We start from the raw sequence: 12729 nt of genomic DNA on the forward strand, positions 1-12729 counted from the left end.
AGAACTTGCATAACAAGACGATTCCGTACAAACACGGAGCAGTGTGACAATGGCGGACCAGTTGGTTCAAGACTTGTTACAAAGTCAGATCCCACAGGGAAGGCGGGCACTCCAGGACAGCCACAAGAATTTGCACGACTTGGCGGCATACTGTGAGAGCAATTATGTGAACACGAAGGAGCGTACGAGAGCGCTGAATGAAACGAAGCAATACGCGGCACAGTCTCTCGCTAGCGTAGCTTATCAGATCAACTCGCTAGCGTCTAGTATGCTACAATTATTGGACCAACAAGCTAATCAAATGAACGAGATGTCAGCGGACATTCATAACATCGCTCAGGTAACTTGATAATGTACGAATTTATTAGCATACATGTAAACCATTCCATTAGATAGGGTTTGATGTATATGTTAACAATGGTAATCCCACTACCATATAAGGATTGGGGATTTGATGTTCAAAAATACAGATTACCTGGGAGTCATTTCATGCATAAAATTCCATCGACCCCTCCCACACACACATCGAGTTCAGAAATAGTGCAGTAAGGCCCAATGTTCTTTGATGTTAGTGACCCTCTTTCTTACATTATAGCATTGATCCCCCACCCATTATTCCCTTGCTCATACGCTGAATTTTGTAGGCACGAAACTTTTGCAAATGGTGATAGCATCATGAAACTATAATTGGTTTATACATATAGCTATTAAAATGACTTGTGAATCAATAACCATGATAATTGTTTTTATACAGTTTTGTAAGTTTTGTCCCTTAAAATTTTCTTAGTAGTGGACTTACCATATCATTCATAAATAGGTACATAGCATAAAGGAATGTTTATGGTAACTAGTAAAGTAAATTACTTAAATCTTGTATTTCTTGCCCACAGACGGTAGATATTCACAAAGAAAAAGTTGCCAGGAGGGAGGTTGGGTCCCTGGCAGCTAGTAAGAATGTTACTAGGAGTACTAAAGTCACTGCTCCAGCACAAAAGGAGAGAGCACAACGTGCTGCACGGATCGCATTTGATTTCAGTGCCTTGGATCATGTCGGGCATGGTGTCAAGGTTGCAGACCCCATGAAAGATGTTGGCAGAGGCATTAAGACACAAGCTGCTCCTGTGGAAGTATGTATTTCTATATCTTGTTGTATTTCTATATTTTGTTGTATTTCTATATTTTGTAACCTTTGCCTATTATATTGTAAGTATTGTGAAGTTTCAGCATGGGTGAACTTGTTACTTGTTAATATAAAGGGATCTTTGTGAGTACTTTTCCTTTAATAGATGTCAATATAAGGAATGTGTATTTGAATCTGTGTTGTTAGAAGTGCTATGGTTGCTGTTCTAATGTATGCCAAATGTGTAGAACTATACCATAAGAGGCTGATATGTTATTACTTTGTAGGTAGTAAGGGTAGCGTGCAAAACGCTTCCTTGCAAGATTTCAATCGCATTAGGTTTTTGTATGTATGTTTGGTTGTTTCTTTTGTAGACTGAAGTAGGGATTAAATGTCCACTAGTATATCTTCAGGTGTAGGTGAATTTCCTTGTTTCACTACTTTTTTATTTCTTTTGTTCCCTAATCAAACTTAAAATTCCTTGTTTGGTACTGTGTTACAAAACCCAAGTAACCTTGAGTGACATATGTGAGTGCACTCAGTGACACCATAGATATCATACGTGAACATGGATTGGAAAGCGCATACAAATAAATACAATAACTGTGCCCTATTTTCCTTATGCGAAAAATTATAGTTAGTACAGCTGGAGCGTTTCGCATTCTTGTATGCTACCACACGATGTCTGTTGTTTACAGTTGGATTAATTACCACCTACACTAACTGGAGGTTGGACTGGTTAGACACGCTCACCCCTAGCAAACAGTAGGGATACAAAATTCGCATTGTTTAAGAGGAATATGGACAATTTTGTAATTTCGCTGAAGAAACTGTAACCTCAACATCGTTTCTAATCTGTTGCCTGCACCACTGGTAACAGGTAGAATGTTATTAGGCTACTTAGGTATTGTTGCTTTACTGTATAGTTCCACTACTTCGATAAAACTAAGCCAAAATAGGCTCTAAGTTTTGTAATTATTTTTCCCACGCAAAGTAAAACTGTAGTTTAAGCTTTATTGTAACGTGCCAAGCATTTAATGGGTAGTGCAAATGAAGCCATGAAAAATTGGCTAAAAGCTATGCTGCTGAAATATTCGCTAATGCTCACCTGCCGTCACCAATGGTATTCCCTCCAACATCACCGCACACCTGTGTTCTTGTTCAGTACATAACGCAATACACTGACAAAGTAAAAGAAATGTCTACACTACTGAACAGCCTGCCAACATTTTGACAACTAGCGCACTGTAACGAGGATAGACGAAATATTTTAATGCGCATTTCCAATCCATGTAATTGTTTACGTATATTATCTATGGTTAACAATACTTTGAATACTATTACGAGTACATTTATTTGCTCTTGATTTTTATATCCTTCTTGTGCTGCAATCAATTAACTATATAGTGCAGTTCTGGTTTGCAAGTAACATACCCTCTTAAGTCTCCTGTACTTGCTGTTACGTGTTTTTTTTTTTGACATCAAGTTGACAAAATTAATTGCATTGTGTCTTGTATTTTTATATTGTCATGATAGGGTAGGCCTTATCTCCTGCACTGCATGAAGCAACTTTAAGTAGTGTGAGAAACTGCTTAAATGTGATATAATTGTGAGGGTTGTTTCATTCTTGTAGGTACCACAGTCACCAACGGCTTTCAGTAATACAACAGTGAAGACAGCTCCTCAGCCAACTGCCATTAATGTACCTCAAGCACCTCCCACAGCACATACCACTCCAAAAGCACCCATGGCACCAATTGCTCCAGTGGCACCTGTTGCTCCAGAAGTTCATGGTTCAGGGAATATGCCTCGTAAAGTTTCTCAGCCGACCATTCCTTCAATGGGTGACTATGGGACACCGCCAGGAAGTGGATCACCGCGTCCACCTGTTGCTCCAAGTTCTGGGATTCCCCCACCTCCTCCTCCTCCTCCATCAGCTAATATACCACCACCCCCACCACCACCCTCAAGCACTATGGCACCGCCACCCCCTCCCCCTGTGCCTCAACAACAGCCAATGGGCATGCCACCAATGCTGGGCTACATGACACCACCATCTCAGCCTAAAATAGTATCACAACCACAAATGACACCCCCCATGGGACGAATGCCCTCTGGGCATCTACCTCCAGGTATGTACGTGTTTGTATTTTTTGAAATGAATTTAATCTTTTTTTTTTTGTCAGGTCAAGAGGGACTTCCCCCTCCTCCACCACCACCACCTGCAGTAGCTGCTGTTCCGCCTCCTCCACCTCCTGCAGTAGGTGGACCAGCCCCACCCCCTCCTCCACCAGGCCCAGGACTTCCCCCTCCACCACCTCCTCCTGTAAGCAGTGGAATCCCCCCTCCTCCTCCACCTGCTGCAGGTGGGGCTCCACCTCCACCACCACCTCCTGCAGGTGGAGCGGCCCCTCCCCCACCTCCCCCACCCCCTCCAATGGGATTTGTTGTCAAGAAGGAAACTACTGAGCCAGCTCCAGCGAAGCCTCCACAGCAGAAACAACAGCAACCAGCACCTGGTCCTTCAATGCCTGGTCCTATTAACCTGTCAGCCATTAAACTAAGGCGTACTGGTAATCCTGGTGCTAGTACAATGATGAGTGTGGATGAGGACTCTTCTCCTGTAGCTACTGGTAAGCTACTTGTACAGTACTTAACCTGGCCCTTTTTAATATGATATGCGATGACTTAGATACTGTACTTATGACAGGTTTATTATTGATGTTAAGACTGTCTTTCCTTTTTATATCAGGTCTAGGTTTTATTTGCAGCACATAAGCCTTAAAGCAGACCGATGGCTGACTTTGGGGCTTGCTTTTTTTCTCACCTACATGTACATAAGCACTGAGTTGCAGGATTTGATGTGTTACTGGCCAGAGTGCTATATTGCATTGCTTTCATGGCACCTTGGAAGTATTAGCTGGATACAACCTATCCCAAACTTATGAATCTACTACTGCATGTAACAGAATTTTCTACTGACTGGGTTGACTGTAAATTGTTGTATGAGATCGTTGACTTGCAGTTTGATGTCACCACTATAGATACAATGCAAACATTATGGACTTGCGTGACCTTGCCTGTGTCCTCCGTTGTGTCTCTTTTCTTTTTGCTTACAGCAGCAAGGTATCTTTTAGAAAGACGTCTGATGGGTTATGACACAATATGGGGGTTTCCTCAAAGCAACTGAACCGTCAGAAGTTGGTAATTAAATTTGCTGTGTAGGCTAATCTTGTACCAAGAGGTGGTTAATTGCATACTGCCTGACAATTGGTTGTCTGGCTTACAAGTAATGATACCCACTATGTAATAGAGAAGGGAATGTACCAACCAAGTGGTAGTGATAGAATTACTACTATAATATCAAGAGTAAATAATGGAATAAGACCTTGAACAAAGTGTTGTAGCAGCTGTTGTATCTTGTGCAGTTGTTGTCAGACCTTCAGTGCTAGTCACTGTAAAACGCTAATAATAAATACTTTAGGTTTAAGGAAGAAAATCCATCCCTCCTGGAGGAAGACTGAGTGTGGCCCCGATTAGACATTGGGTGACCTGCAGTTCGAATCCTGGGGTTGGAGGGATTTTTTTCCTTACTTTGGCCCCTTTTCTGTTACACCTTATCAGCAGTAAGTGAAGTCACTAGGTCTAAGTCCTTGAAATTAGGTTAGGTAATCCTAAGGCTGCAGCACATGTTGCTGTCAGACCTTCAGTGCTGGTCACTGTAAAGCGCTAATAATAAAAGTAACCTCAAGCTACCCATGTTATTCTGATGCCAAAAATGGAAAAATTAATTGATGCAAAGTATCTATTAAAACAAAAAATGATTTCCATTGTCAAATTAATGTGTCAAATGACCAACAGCCACCAAAACTGGGTAACGTCTGTTAACAAATGAGGGTATCTACTTTACATGGTCCCTATAATGAGGTGGTATTGTGGTAATCAACTGAGAGTTCACTGTGTGCCACTTCCTCAGGTTCTCCCAAGCTCAACAAAGTGGCCTCACCACCAGTTAAACAGTTCAAGACACAAAGGCCTCCTCCTCCCACAATGGCTAAACCAAAGGTGCCTTCACCTCCACCAATGGCTCCCCCTGCACCCCCCCCCGTTGTGGTAGATACCCGACCACCCGTCGGACCACCTGGGGTACCGCCCCCACCACCACAATCTGCCATGGGAGAGTGTAAGTTTTAATACTACTCTATAGTTTGTGAATAAATCTGTGCTGAACAGTTTAAGTCCGTAGTGTAACCCTTTCTATTATGGACACCCTGGGACCCACGTTGAAGTATTTTATTTGAGATGTGTCCTGTTTATATTGGTATACACACATTTAGACCTCTGAAATCAGGATACCTTAGACACTTGATGAAACTTTGGGTGTTGTATTCTCAACTGTAACAAGAAAATTGGGCAAATGCTAGGTACAGAAAAATGATATAAAGGCTTGTAGTGGCAATGCAATGTACACTTAGAAGCCACCTGTATGTTCTATTAGAGTAGTTCGTACAGGATATGGCTTGATTAATTCTATGACTCTTGTGTATCAACTGTTTTTGTTTCTATAGCAACCAGTCCACCACCCCCTCCCCCACCACCAATGGGATGGACCGGTAGGCATGGCAACAAACTTTATTACCAGTACTCATGTTTTACTACTTCATTTAGACCCCAACAAGAAGCCCCCAGCACCACTCACTTCACCAACACCTAAAGCAAACAAAATTGCTTCACCAAAGCAGCCCGCCATGCCGGCATTCAATCCTAGTGATATTCTCAAACAAACACAACTGAAGAAGACTAAAGTTTCTACTGGTCGTTCTCCATCAGACTCACTCCCACCACCCCCTCCCCCACCACCCCAACCCACTGAACCCGACTGGGCACCAAAAGAATACTTGGAAAAAGGTGAGCATTATTTGGGAAACAAATGTATGTACATACGTGTGCATGTGGTATCTATTCTGGATATTTATGAAACTATAAAAAGATGTTCTTCTGTGTTATATATATATATATATATATATATATATCAGGACTGGGACAAAGCTTCATAACGCACTCATAACCTATGAAAGAATTACGGATAAATTAATGTTGTTTTCTTTATTGCAGCTGCTTATTCGTCTTGCATGATCGATGTTCGTCTCTTCGTGTGCCATACCCACTCTAAACCATTGCAGTTTAGCTTGCTACTGTAGTTGTACCCTAAAAACACCTTACAAGGTGGTAGATAATGCATGGAAAACATTCTTGTAGTCATTAGTTTGGTGTTTGCCTGTGCATGATTGCAGTATAGTGGACACGCCCATTTGCAATTAATTGATTGCATCATTCAGAACTGCTGCTATGCATTTAATGCTTGCAAACTTATTAAACAGGATTAGAAGGATAAGGATGTGTCCATGCAAGAAAACCTGTAACTTATATAGCTAACACTGAAGCTTCAAATTAGGGCTGAGCGATACTACCGTTTTAGTGATATATCGCAATATTTTGTTATTAACTATCGTGATACCATGCCTGTACATTACTGTCATTAAAAATCCATTTGTTATGCAGTACTAGACTAAGAATCCTTGTAAATGATAAAGTCCACCCATCTGGTTTCCCCTGCAGAGAGGTATGAACACCATAACAACCTCAAAGCATGTGTTACAATAACTGTTACTGTAAACAAGGATGATAGTGGCTAGTTTGCTATCACCTATAAGGACTTCCTGCAGGAATGCTGAGCAATATGCTATGTAGCACCAGCTATGATTGACTTATTTGTAAGTATCGTGAACTATTCAGTATCGTGAATAGTGGCTTTAGTATCGATCGTGATACTAAAATGGCAGTATCGCTCAACCCTACTTCAAATGTTCGAATATTTCTGAATAATAAATTATACTAACGAAACATCAACTTACAAAATTTCCTTTTGAAAGTATACCAAATGTTACATGGTCAGAGTCAGACAGCTTTTTTGTTTTGGTAGTTTTCATCCCTGGGATATGATTGGTTAAGATGTGAAGTTTCACTGTTTGCTAGAGCTTGATAAGCAAAGATTTGTGTCTGTAACAATGCATCTAACAAGTTTTACTTTTTAGAGGCACCATTGAATCACTTTTTACTGTATTTAAATATCTGACTGTACTTGCACCTCATTGAACCCATCATTTATATCCAAAGCAAGTAGTCTGCCTGGTCTGATATTGGCCACATCGCTTTCAGTTATGTACTTGAATTTTTGCAGTGTTGAGTTACTCTAATAGAGCAGTCAGCCGAAGATTTCAGCTAGCCACTTGCATTGCTAATGTTAGTCAGAATTGCTTTCAAATATGAATTTCGATGGCAAAAAATTTCCCTTGGGGGGGGGGGGGGGGGGGGCTGTTTAATTGGGATGATGCATGCCCCAAAACCCTGTTAGTTTGGCATATGCTTCACACATCCAGTGTATTTCATCCATAGCACAGGTGATAATTGGCTCCACTTATTAAACCTTGCTGTGGCTGTAAAGTTGGCATTATGTTGTAGTCCTGTGAAATAAATGTAGTTAGGTGCACTTAAAAGTTCATTAAACTCACTCTGGGTGTAGATCTAGCTTAGAAAAACACGAGTGTCTTTTTTTTCAACCCCAATGTCCCTGGTGAATTACCTAGGTAACACATGTGTACGTAATAATATTTGAGTGTTTAATTTGTATTTTTCTAGTTATTGCTGCATTTGACTATACCAAGGATAAGCACGATGAGCTAACATTCAAGGAGGGAGCTATCATTTATGTGATAAAGAAAAATGATGATGGATGGTATGAAGGAATAATGGATGGAACAAGAGGATTGTTCCCTGGGAATTATGTGGAAGCTATAAAGCAGTAACTTACCATTTGTGTCTGTTGTAATAAAGATAATTGTGTAACTGTAAATTACAGTGTTTTAAACAACCCTTTCTAATTAAAATAACAAACTTTGTCACAAGTCAACTCGGTTCATAGTAGTTGCTCATTATTTCTTTAGTCTAGTTTTCTAGTGTTGTGTAGATGGGTTTGCTGGTTGCCAGTTATAGACTTGGTTTAGTGGAATTTTAGGTGTCTAGGCAGATCAGGACCTTTCTTTGTCTCCAAAGATGCAGTGGCTCTACATGCTCACACTTGAAGGATGTTTACTTAGCCCAACAGCTAAGTGGAAAGGAACTGGTACAGTAGTCAAGCATGGTCTCGTACAATAAGAACCAAAGCGCCTGGGTCGCGTGTGCCCAGAGCTAGCGGTTTACACTGGGTAGTGCTAAAACCAGGAACTGAGAAATGGGTGGAAATGGAATTCCTTTGCTGCAGAACACTTCATTTGTAATTGAAGGCATAGCAAAGCACAGATTTTCTCAGTGACTGCTGTATTAGAGTGTTTTGCAACTTGATTGCTAAAAAATCATAAAATAAGCAAAACTGTACTAATTAGAATGGCAATTGTATAATGTCTTGGTACAACATCAAACATTATATAAAGACCAGCCAATTTCATTCTTGACGAATTACTAGTCTCTATGTGTTAGTGTAACCAGCATGCTGGATCATCTAACCTGGTCAACTTTAAAACAAAAGAAGAAATACTTATGCTCTTTAAATTGATTCACGGTCTTGTTGAAGTCTCATCAATACTCTAGCTCCCTTAACCTCATGTACTTGCAGTCACTCTCGTCATCATGCTATCAATCCACCAATTTGAACTAAAACATATTTACATTATGTCTTACCTTTAGCAGTAAAGTTATGGAATGATCTACCTCAATCACTGATGATGTCGATGATTTTATACAAGAACTTGAATTATAGTTATATTCTTTGCAACCCTTGTATGATCATCTGTGTTTGTAAACTCAAATTTCTGATGGCAGATAATGCATATCATCCTAGGTGGTTCTGTGGTATAGTGGCTTAAGTTGAAGTGACTGCTCTATCACAGTATGATCGGAGTATTATTACAAGTTTAACATCATTATAATTTTAATACAGTGGTATACATGTCAGTCTGAATATAAGTCTTGATGTCATTCATTTGCTAGCTGATTGTGACTATAATTATAGTCTAATAGAGCAGTCACTTCAGCTTAAGCCACTGATACCTCCACGATGATCTGCATAATCCGCCATCAGAAATTTGACCCATTATATAATTGTACATTTGTTAGTTCAGTTAAATGCTTGTAATTTTTTTAACCATTGAGTTGCAAAACACTTTAATACAGCAGTCACTGCTACTTCAGATTCCCGCGTGCGCCCCTGCATGTATATATATGTGTGACCGGGCCTGCGATAATAGGACATGTGGGCACATGATTTTTTCCTACTTTTTCACACTTTCATCACTCATAACTTTTTGTACCATTATGTTATGGCATTACAATTTTCAGCTCTTAGTAAGCATTTAATTGGCATCATGGTACAAGTTACAGAATGCAAATATACTATTCCAGTACTGAGATATGACCTGTAGAGTGATGGGGTGTAGTTTGTGCCCCAGTCACATATTACCTCACTTAGCAGCCACCTCCATATAGTGGCCATAAGGCCACCTCGTTATTAAGGCCAATTTTTTTGGTCCCAAGGTGGCCCTATTACTGAGGTTTCACTGTACCACAACTGATAGGTTTCATAGATAGTAGAGGGCGCATTACTATCTAGGAATGATTTCTCACAATCAGTAGTCCCGCAAAGTCCAAGGCAAAGTCACAGAAGGCATCAAGCATTGTGAAATTAGTGCTACCCAGAACTAGCTTGATCTCGCAACTACTTTCTTGTCACTATTGGTATAAATCAGAAGTGAAGTTAGGCTATCCGCAAAAAAGCGGATGAGGCAAAAAGAAAGGACCAAGCCTGCCGGATTGATTTGATTGAAAGGTAAATAGACATAAACCATAAATCTTGCCATAAATGGTAAAGTAGTACTGACATAAATGCATGCAATGACATTGTAGTAGTAATGACACCTTGTGCCACATCCTATTCCTTCAGGTTCTGCAAGCTCGACAAAGTGGCCTCACCGCCAGTTAAACAGTTAAAGACCTCCTCCTCCTCCCACAATGGCTAAACCAAAGGTGTCCCCACCTATGGCTCCCCCTGCACTCCCTCCTGGTATGGTAGATACCCAACCACCCGTCAGACCACCTGGGGTACCGCCTCCACCACCACCATAATCTGCTATGGGAGAGTGTAAGTTTTGTCATTGTGATAATAGCTACTCTATAGTTTGTGAATAAATCTATGCTGAACTGTTTAAGTCCGTAGGTAACCCTTTCTATTATGGACACCCTAGGACCCACCCATGTTGAAATGTTGTATTAGAGATGTGTCCCGTTTATATTTGTATACACACTGTTAGACCTCTGAAATCACAACACTTTAGACACTTGACGAAACTTTGGGTGTTGTATTTTCAACTGTAGTAAGAAAATTGGACAAATACTAGGTAAATAAAAACGATTTTAAAAGCTAGCTATGACAATGCGATGTATGGAGTGTTCACCATCTGTATGCTCTATTAGAGTAGTTCACACAGTATATATCTTGGTTAATTCCATTGCTTATTCTGTTTTGTTTCTATAACAACCAGTCCACCACCATTCCCCACCACCAATGGGATGGACCGGTAGGCATGGCAACATACTTTATTGTCACTGCTCATGTGTTACTACTTCATTTAGACCCCAACAAGGGGCCCCCAGCACCACTCACTTCACCGACACCTAAAGCGAACAAAGTTGCTTCACCAAAGCAGCCTGCCATGTCGGCATTCAATCCTAATGATATTCTCAAACAAACACAACTGAAGAAGACTAAAGTTTCTACTGGTCGTTCTCCATCAGACTCACTCCCACCACCCCCTCCCCCACCACCCCAACCCACTGAACCCGACTGGGCACCAAAAGAATACTTGGAAAGGGTGAGCATTATTTGGGAACAATCATATGTATGTGCATGTGGTAATATTTATGAAACTATAAAAAAGACTTGAAAGTTGTTCTCCTGTGTCATACTGTATAGCAAGAGGGATATATCAATTAATTAATTGATTTCTACTAAATAATCAATTACAGGTAGAGGCTAATGAAACATCAACTTACAAAATTCCTCTTGAAAGTATGCCAAATGTTGCATGTCAGGCAGCTTGTATGTTTGCATTGGCATGGCAACCTGGGGGGGAGGCAAGGGGGGCTGGAGCCCCCTTGCAATTTTCTGATTGTAAATGTAAAAAAATCACAATACTCTAATAGAGCAGTCACAGTACTTAGAGAAGCAGTATAGCAAACTATGAAGTTGTGAATAAGGATTTTAAGTGCTTTAGCAGTGATAAAATCAGTGGATGGCAGCCATTCTTAGCAGATGTTGATCTTTTTTTTGCTCTTCAATACCAAACTAGAGCCCCCCTATCTAAAAAATATCTTGCTACGCCTATGGTTTGGATACCCCAAGAGCTGTATCATTCTGAGCCATCCCTGGCATACGGTTGGCTGAGACATGAAGTTGATTATTTGATAAGGAAAGATTATTTCTGCTACAGTGCATATGACAAGTCTTACTTTGTAGGTATTATTGAATTGAATAGCTTTTTACTGTATTTAAATGATCATGCAAATTCTGATTGGACTAACACTTCCTGGCCTATGAAACTCAATGTCACCAAATGAAAGAAGTTTGACACTACTTGAGTACTGCTAGCATGAACTACAGTTTATTGAAGACAAGTTACAGTATAATGTGGCTACGTACTTGAGTTATTGCACAATATCAAGATACTTTATAGCAGTCAGCGAAGGATTTCATTGTTGCCATACTGCAACCTGCATGTCAGAATCGTACATGCCCCTGATCTGTTAGTTTGGCATATGCTTCACACGTCCAGTGTATTTCATCCACAACGCAGGTGATCATTGACTCCACTTATTTAATTAACTTTGCCGTAGCTCTAAAGTTAGTACTGTGTTGCAGTCCTGTGAAATAAGGTGCACTTAGAGTGCATTAAACCTACTCTGGGTATAGACCCAGTTTCTAAGTTGGTTTATTGTCTTTCTCAACCCGTTGTTCCTTGTGAATTATCTAGGTAACACATATGTATGTAATAATATTTGAGTGAGTGTGTAATTCGTATTTCTCTAGTTATTGCTGCATTTGACTATACCAAGGATAAGGAAGATGAGCTAACATTCAAGGAGGGGGATATCATATATGTGATAAAGAAAAATGAAGAAGGATGGCATGAAGGGATAATGGATGGAACAAGAGGACTGTTCCCTGAGAGTTATGTGGACGTTATAAAGCAGTAACACACATCGTTTGTGTATGTTGTAATAAAAACTTGTAACTTAAACAACCCTTTCTAATTAAAATAAATAAATAATGCAGGTCGAGTTGAGTATACAGGTTTTGTTACAAGCCAACTCAATCTTTTTTCTACAGTGTTGTGTAAGATGCTGGGGTTTGCTGGAATTCCATGGTTGCCAGTCATAGACTTACTCAGTGGAATTTGAGGCATCTAGGCAGATCAGGCCCTTTCTTTGTCTCCAGAGATGCAGTGGCTCCACACACTCACACTTGAAAGTTTACTTAATTAGCTTAACAGGCAACAGCT

The 12729-nt window shown here is 40.2% G+C and overlaps 2 protein-coding genes across 3 annotated transcripts; both read left to right on the forward strand.

Moving 5' to 3' along the window:
• On the forward strand, positions 1 to 8074 carry LOC136257233 (abl interactor 2-like). The gene is made up of 8 exons (XM_066050308.1): positions 1 to 340; positions 891 to 1127; positions 2754 to 3252; positions 3307 to 3753; positions 5097 to 5303; positions 5689 to 5733; positions 5789 to 6028; positions 7820 to 8074. The coding sequence occupies exons 1-8, from the start codon at positions 50 to 52 to the stop codon at positions 7984 to 7986; spliced, it is 2133 nt and encodes a 710-aa protein (XP_065906380.1). The 5' UTR covers positions 1 to 49; the 3' UTR covers positions 7987 to 8074.
• Positions 8075 to 8188: 114 nt separating this feature from the next.
• Positions 8189 to 12471, forward strand: LOC136257235 (actin-binding protein WASF2-like). Of its 2 annotated transcripts, XM_066050310.1 has the most exons (4): positions 8189 to 10313; positions 10714 to 10749; positions 10805 to 11043; positions 12258 to 12471. In XM_066050310.1, exons 1-4 carry the CDS (start codon positions 10304 to 10306, stop codon positions 12300 to 12302), a joined length of 330 nt encoding a protein of 109 aa, XP_065906382.1. In that variant the 5' UTR covers positions 8189 to 10303; the 3' UTR covers positions 12303 to 12471. The 2 variants fall into 2 exon arrangements, with proteins under 2 accessions (XP_065906382.1, XP_065906383.1); XM_066050311.1 differs by lacking the exon at positions 10714 to 10749.
• The last annotated feature ends 258 nt before the right edge of the window (positions 12472 to 12729 follow it).

The sequence above is a fragment of the Dysidea avara genome, chromosome 6 (assembly GCF_963678975.1).
Source record: "Dysidea avara chromosome 6, odDysAvar1.4, whole genome shotgun sequence".
Classification (NCBI taxonomy): domain Eukaryota; kingdom Metazoa; phylum Porifera; class Demospongiae; order Dictyoceratida; family Dysideidae; genus Dysidea; species Dysidea avara.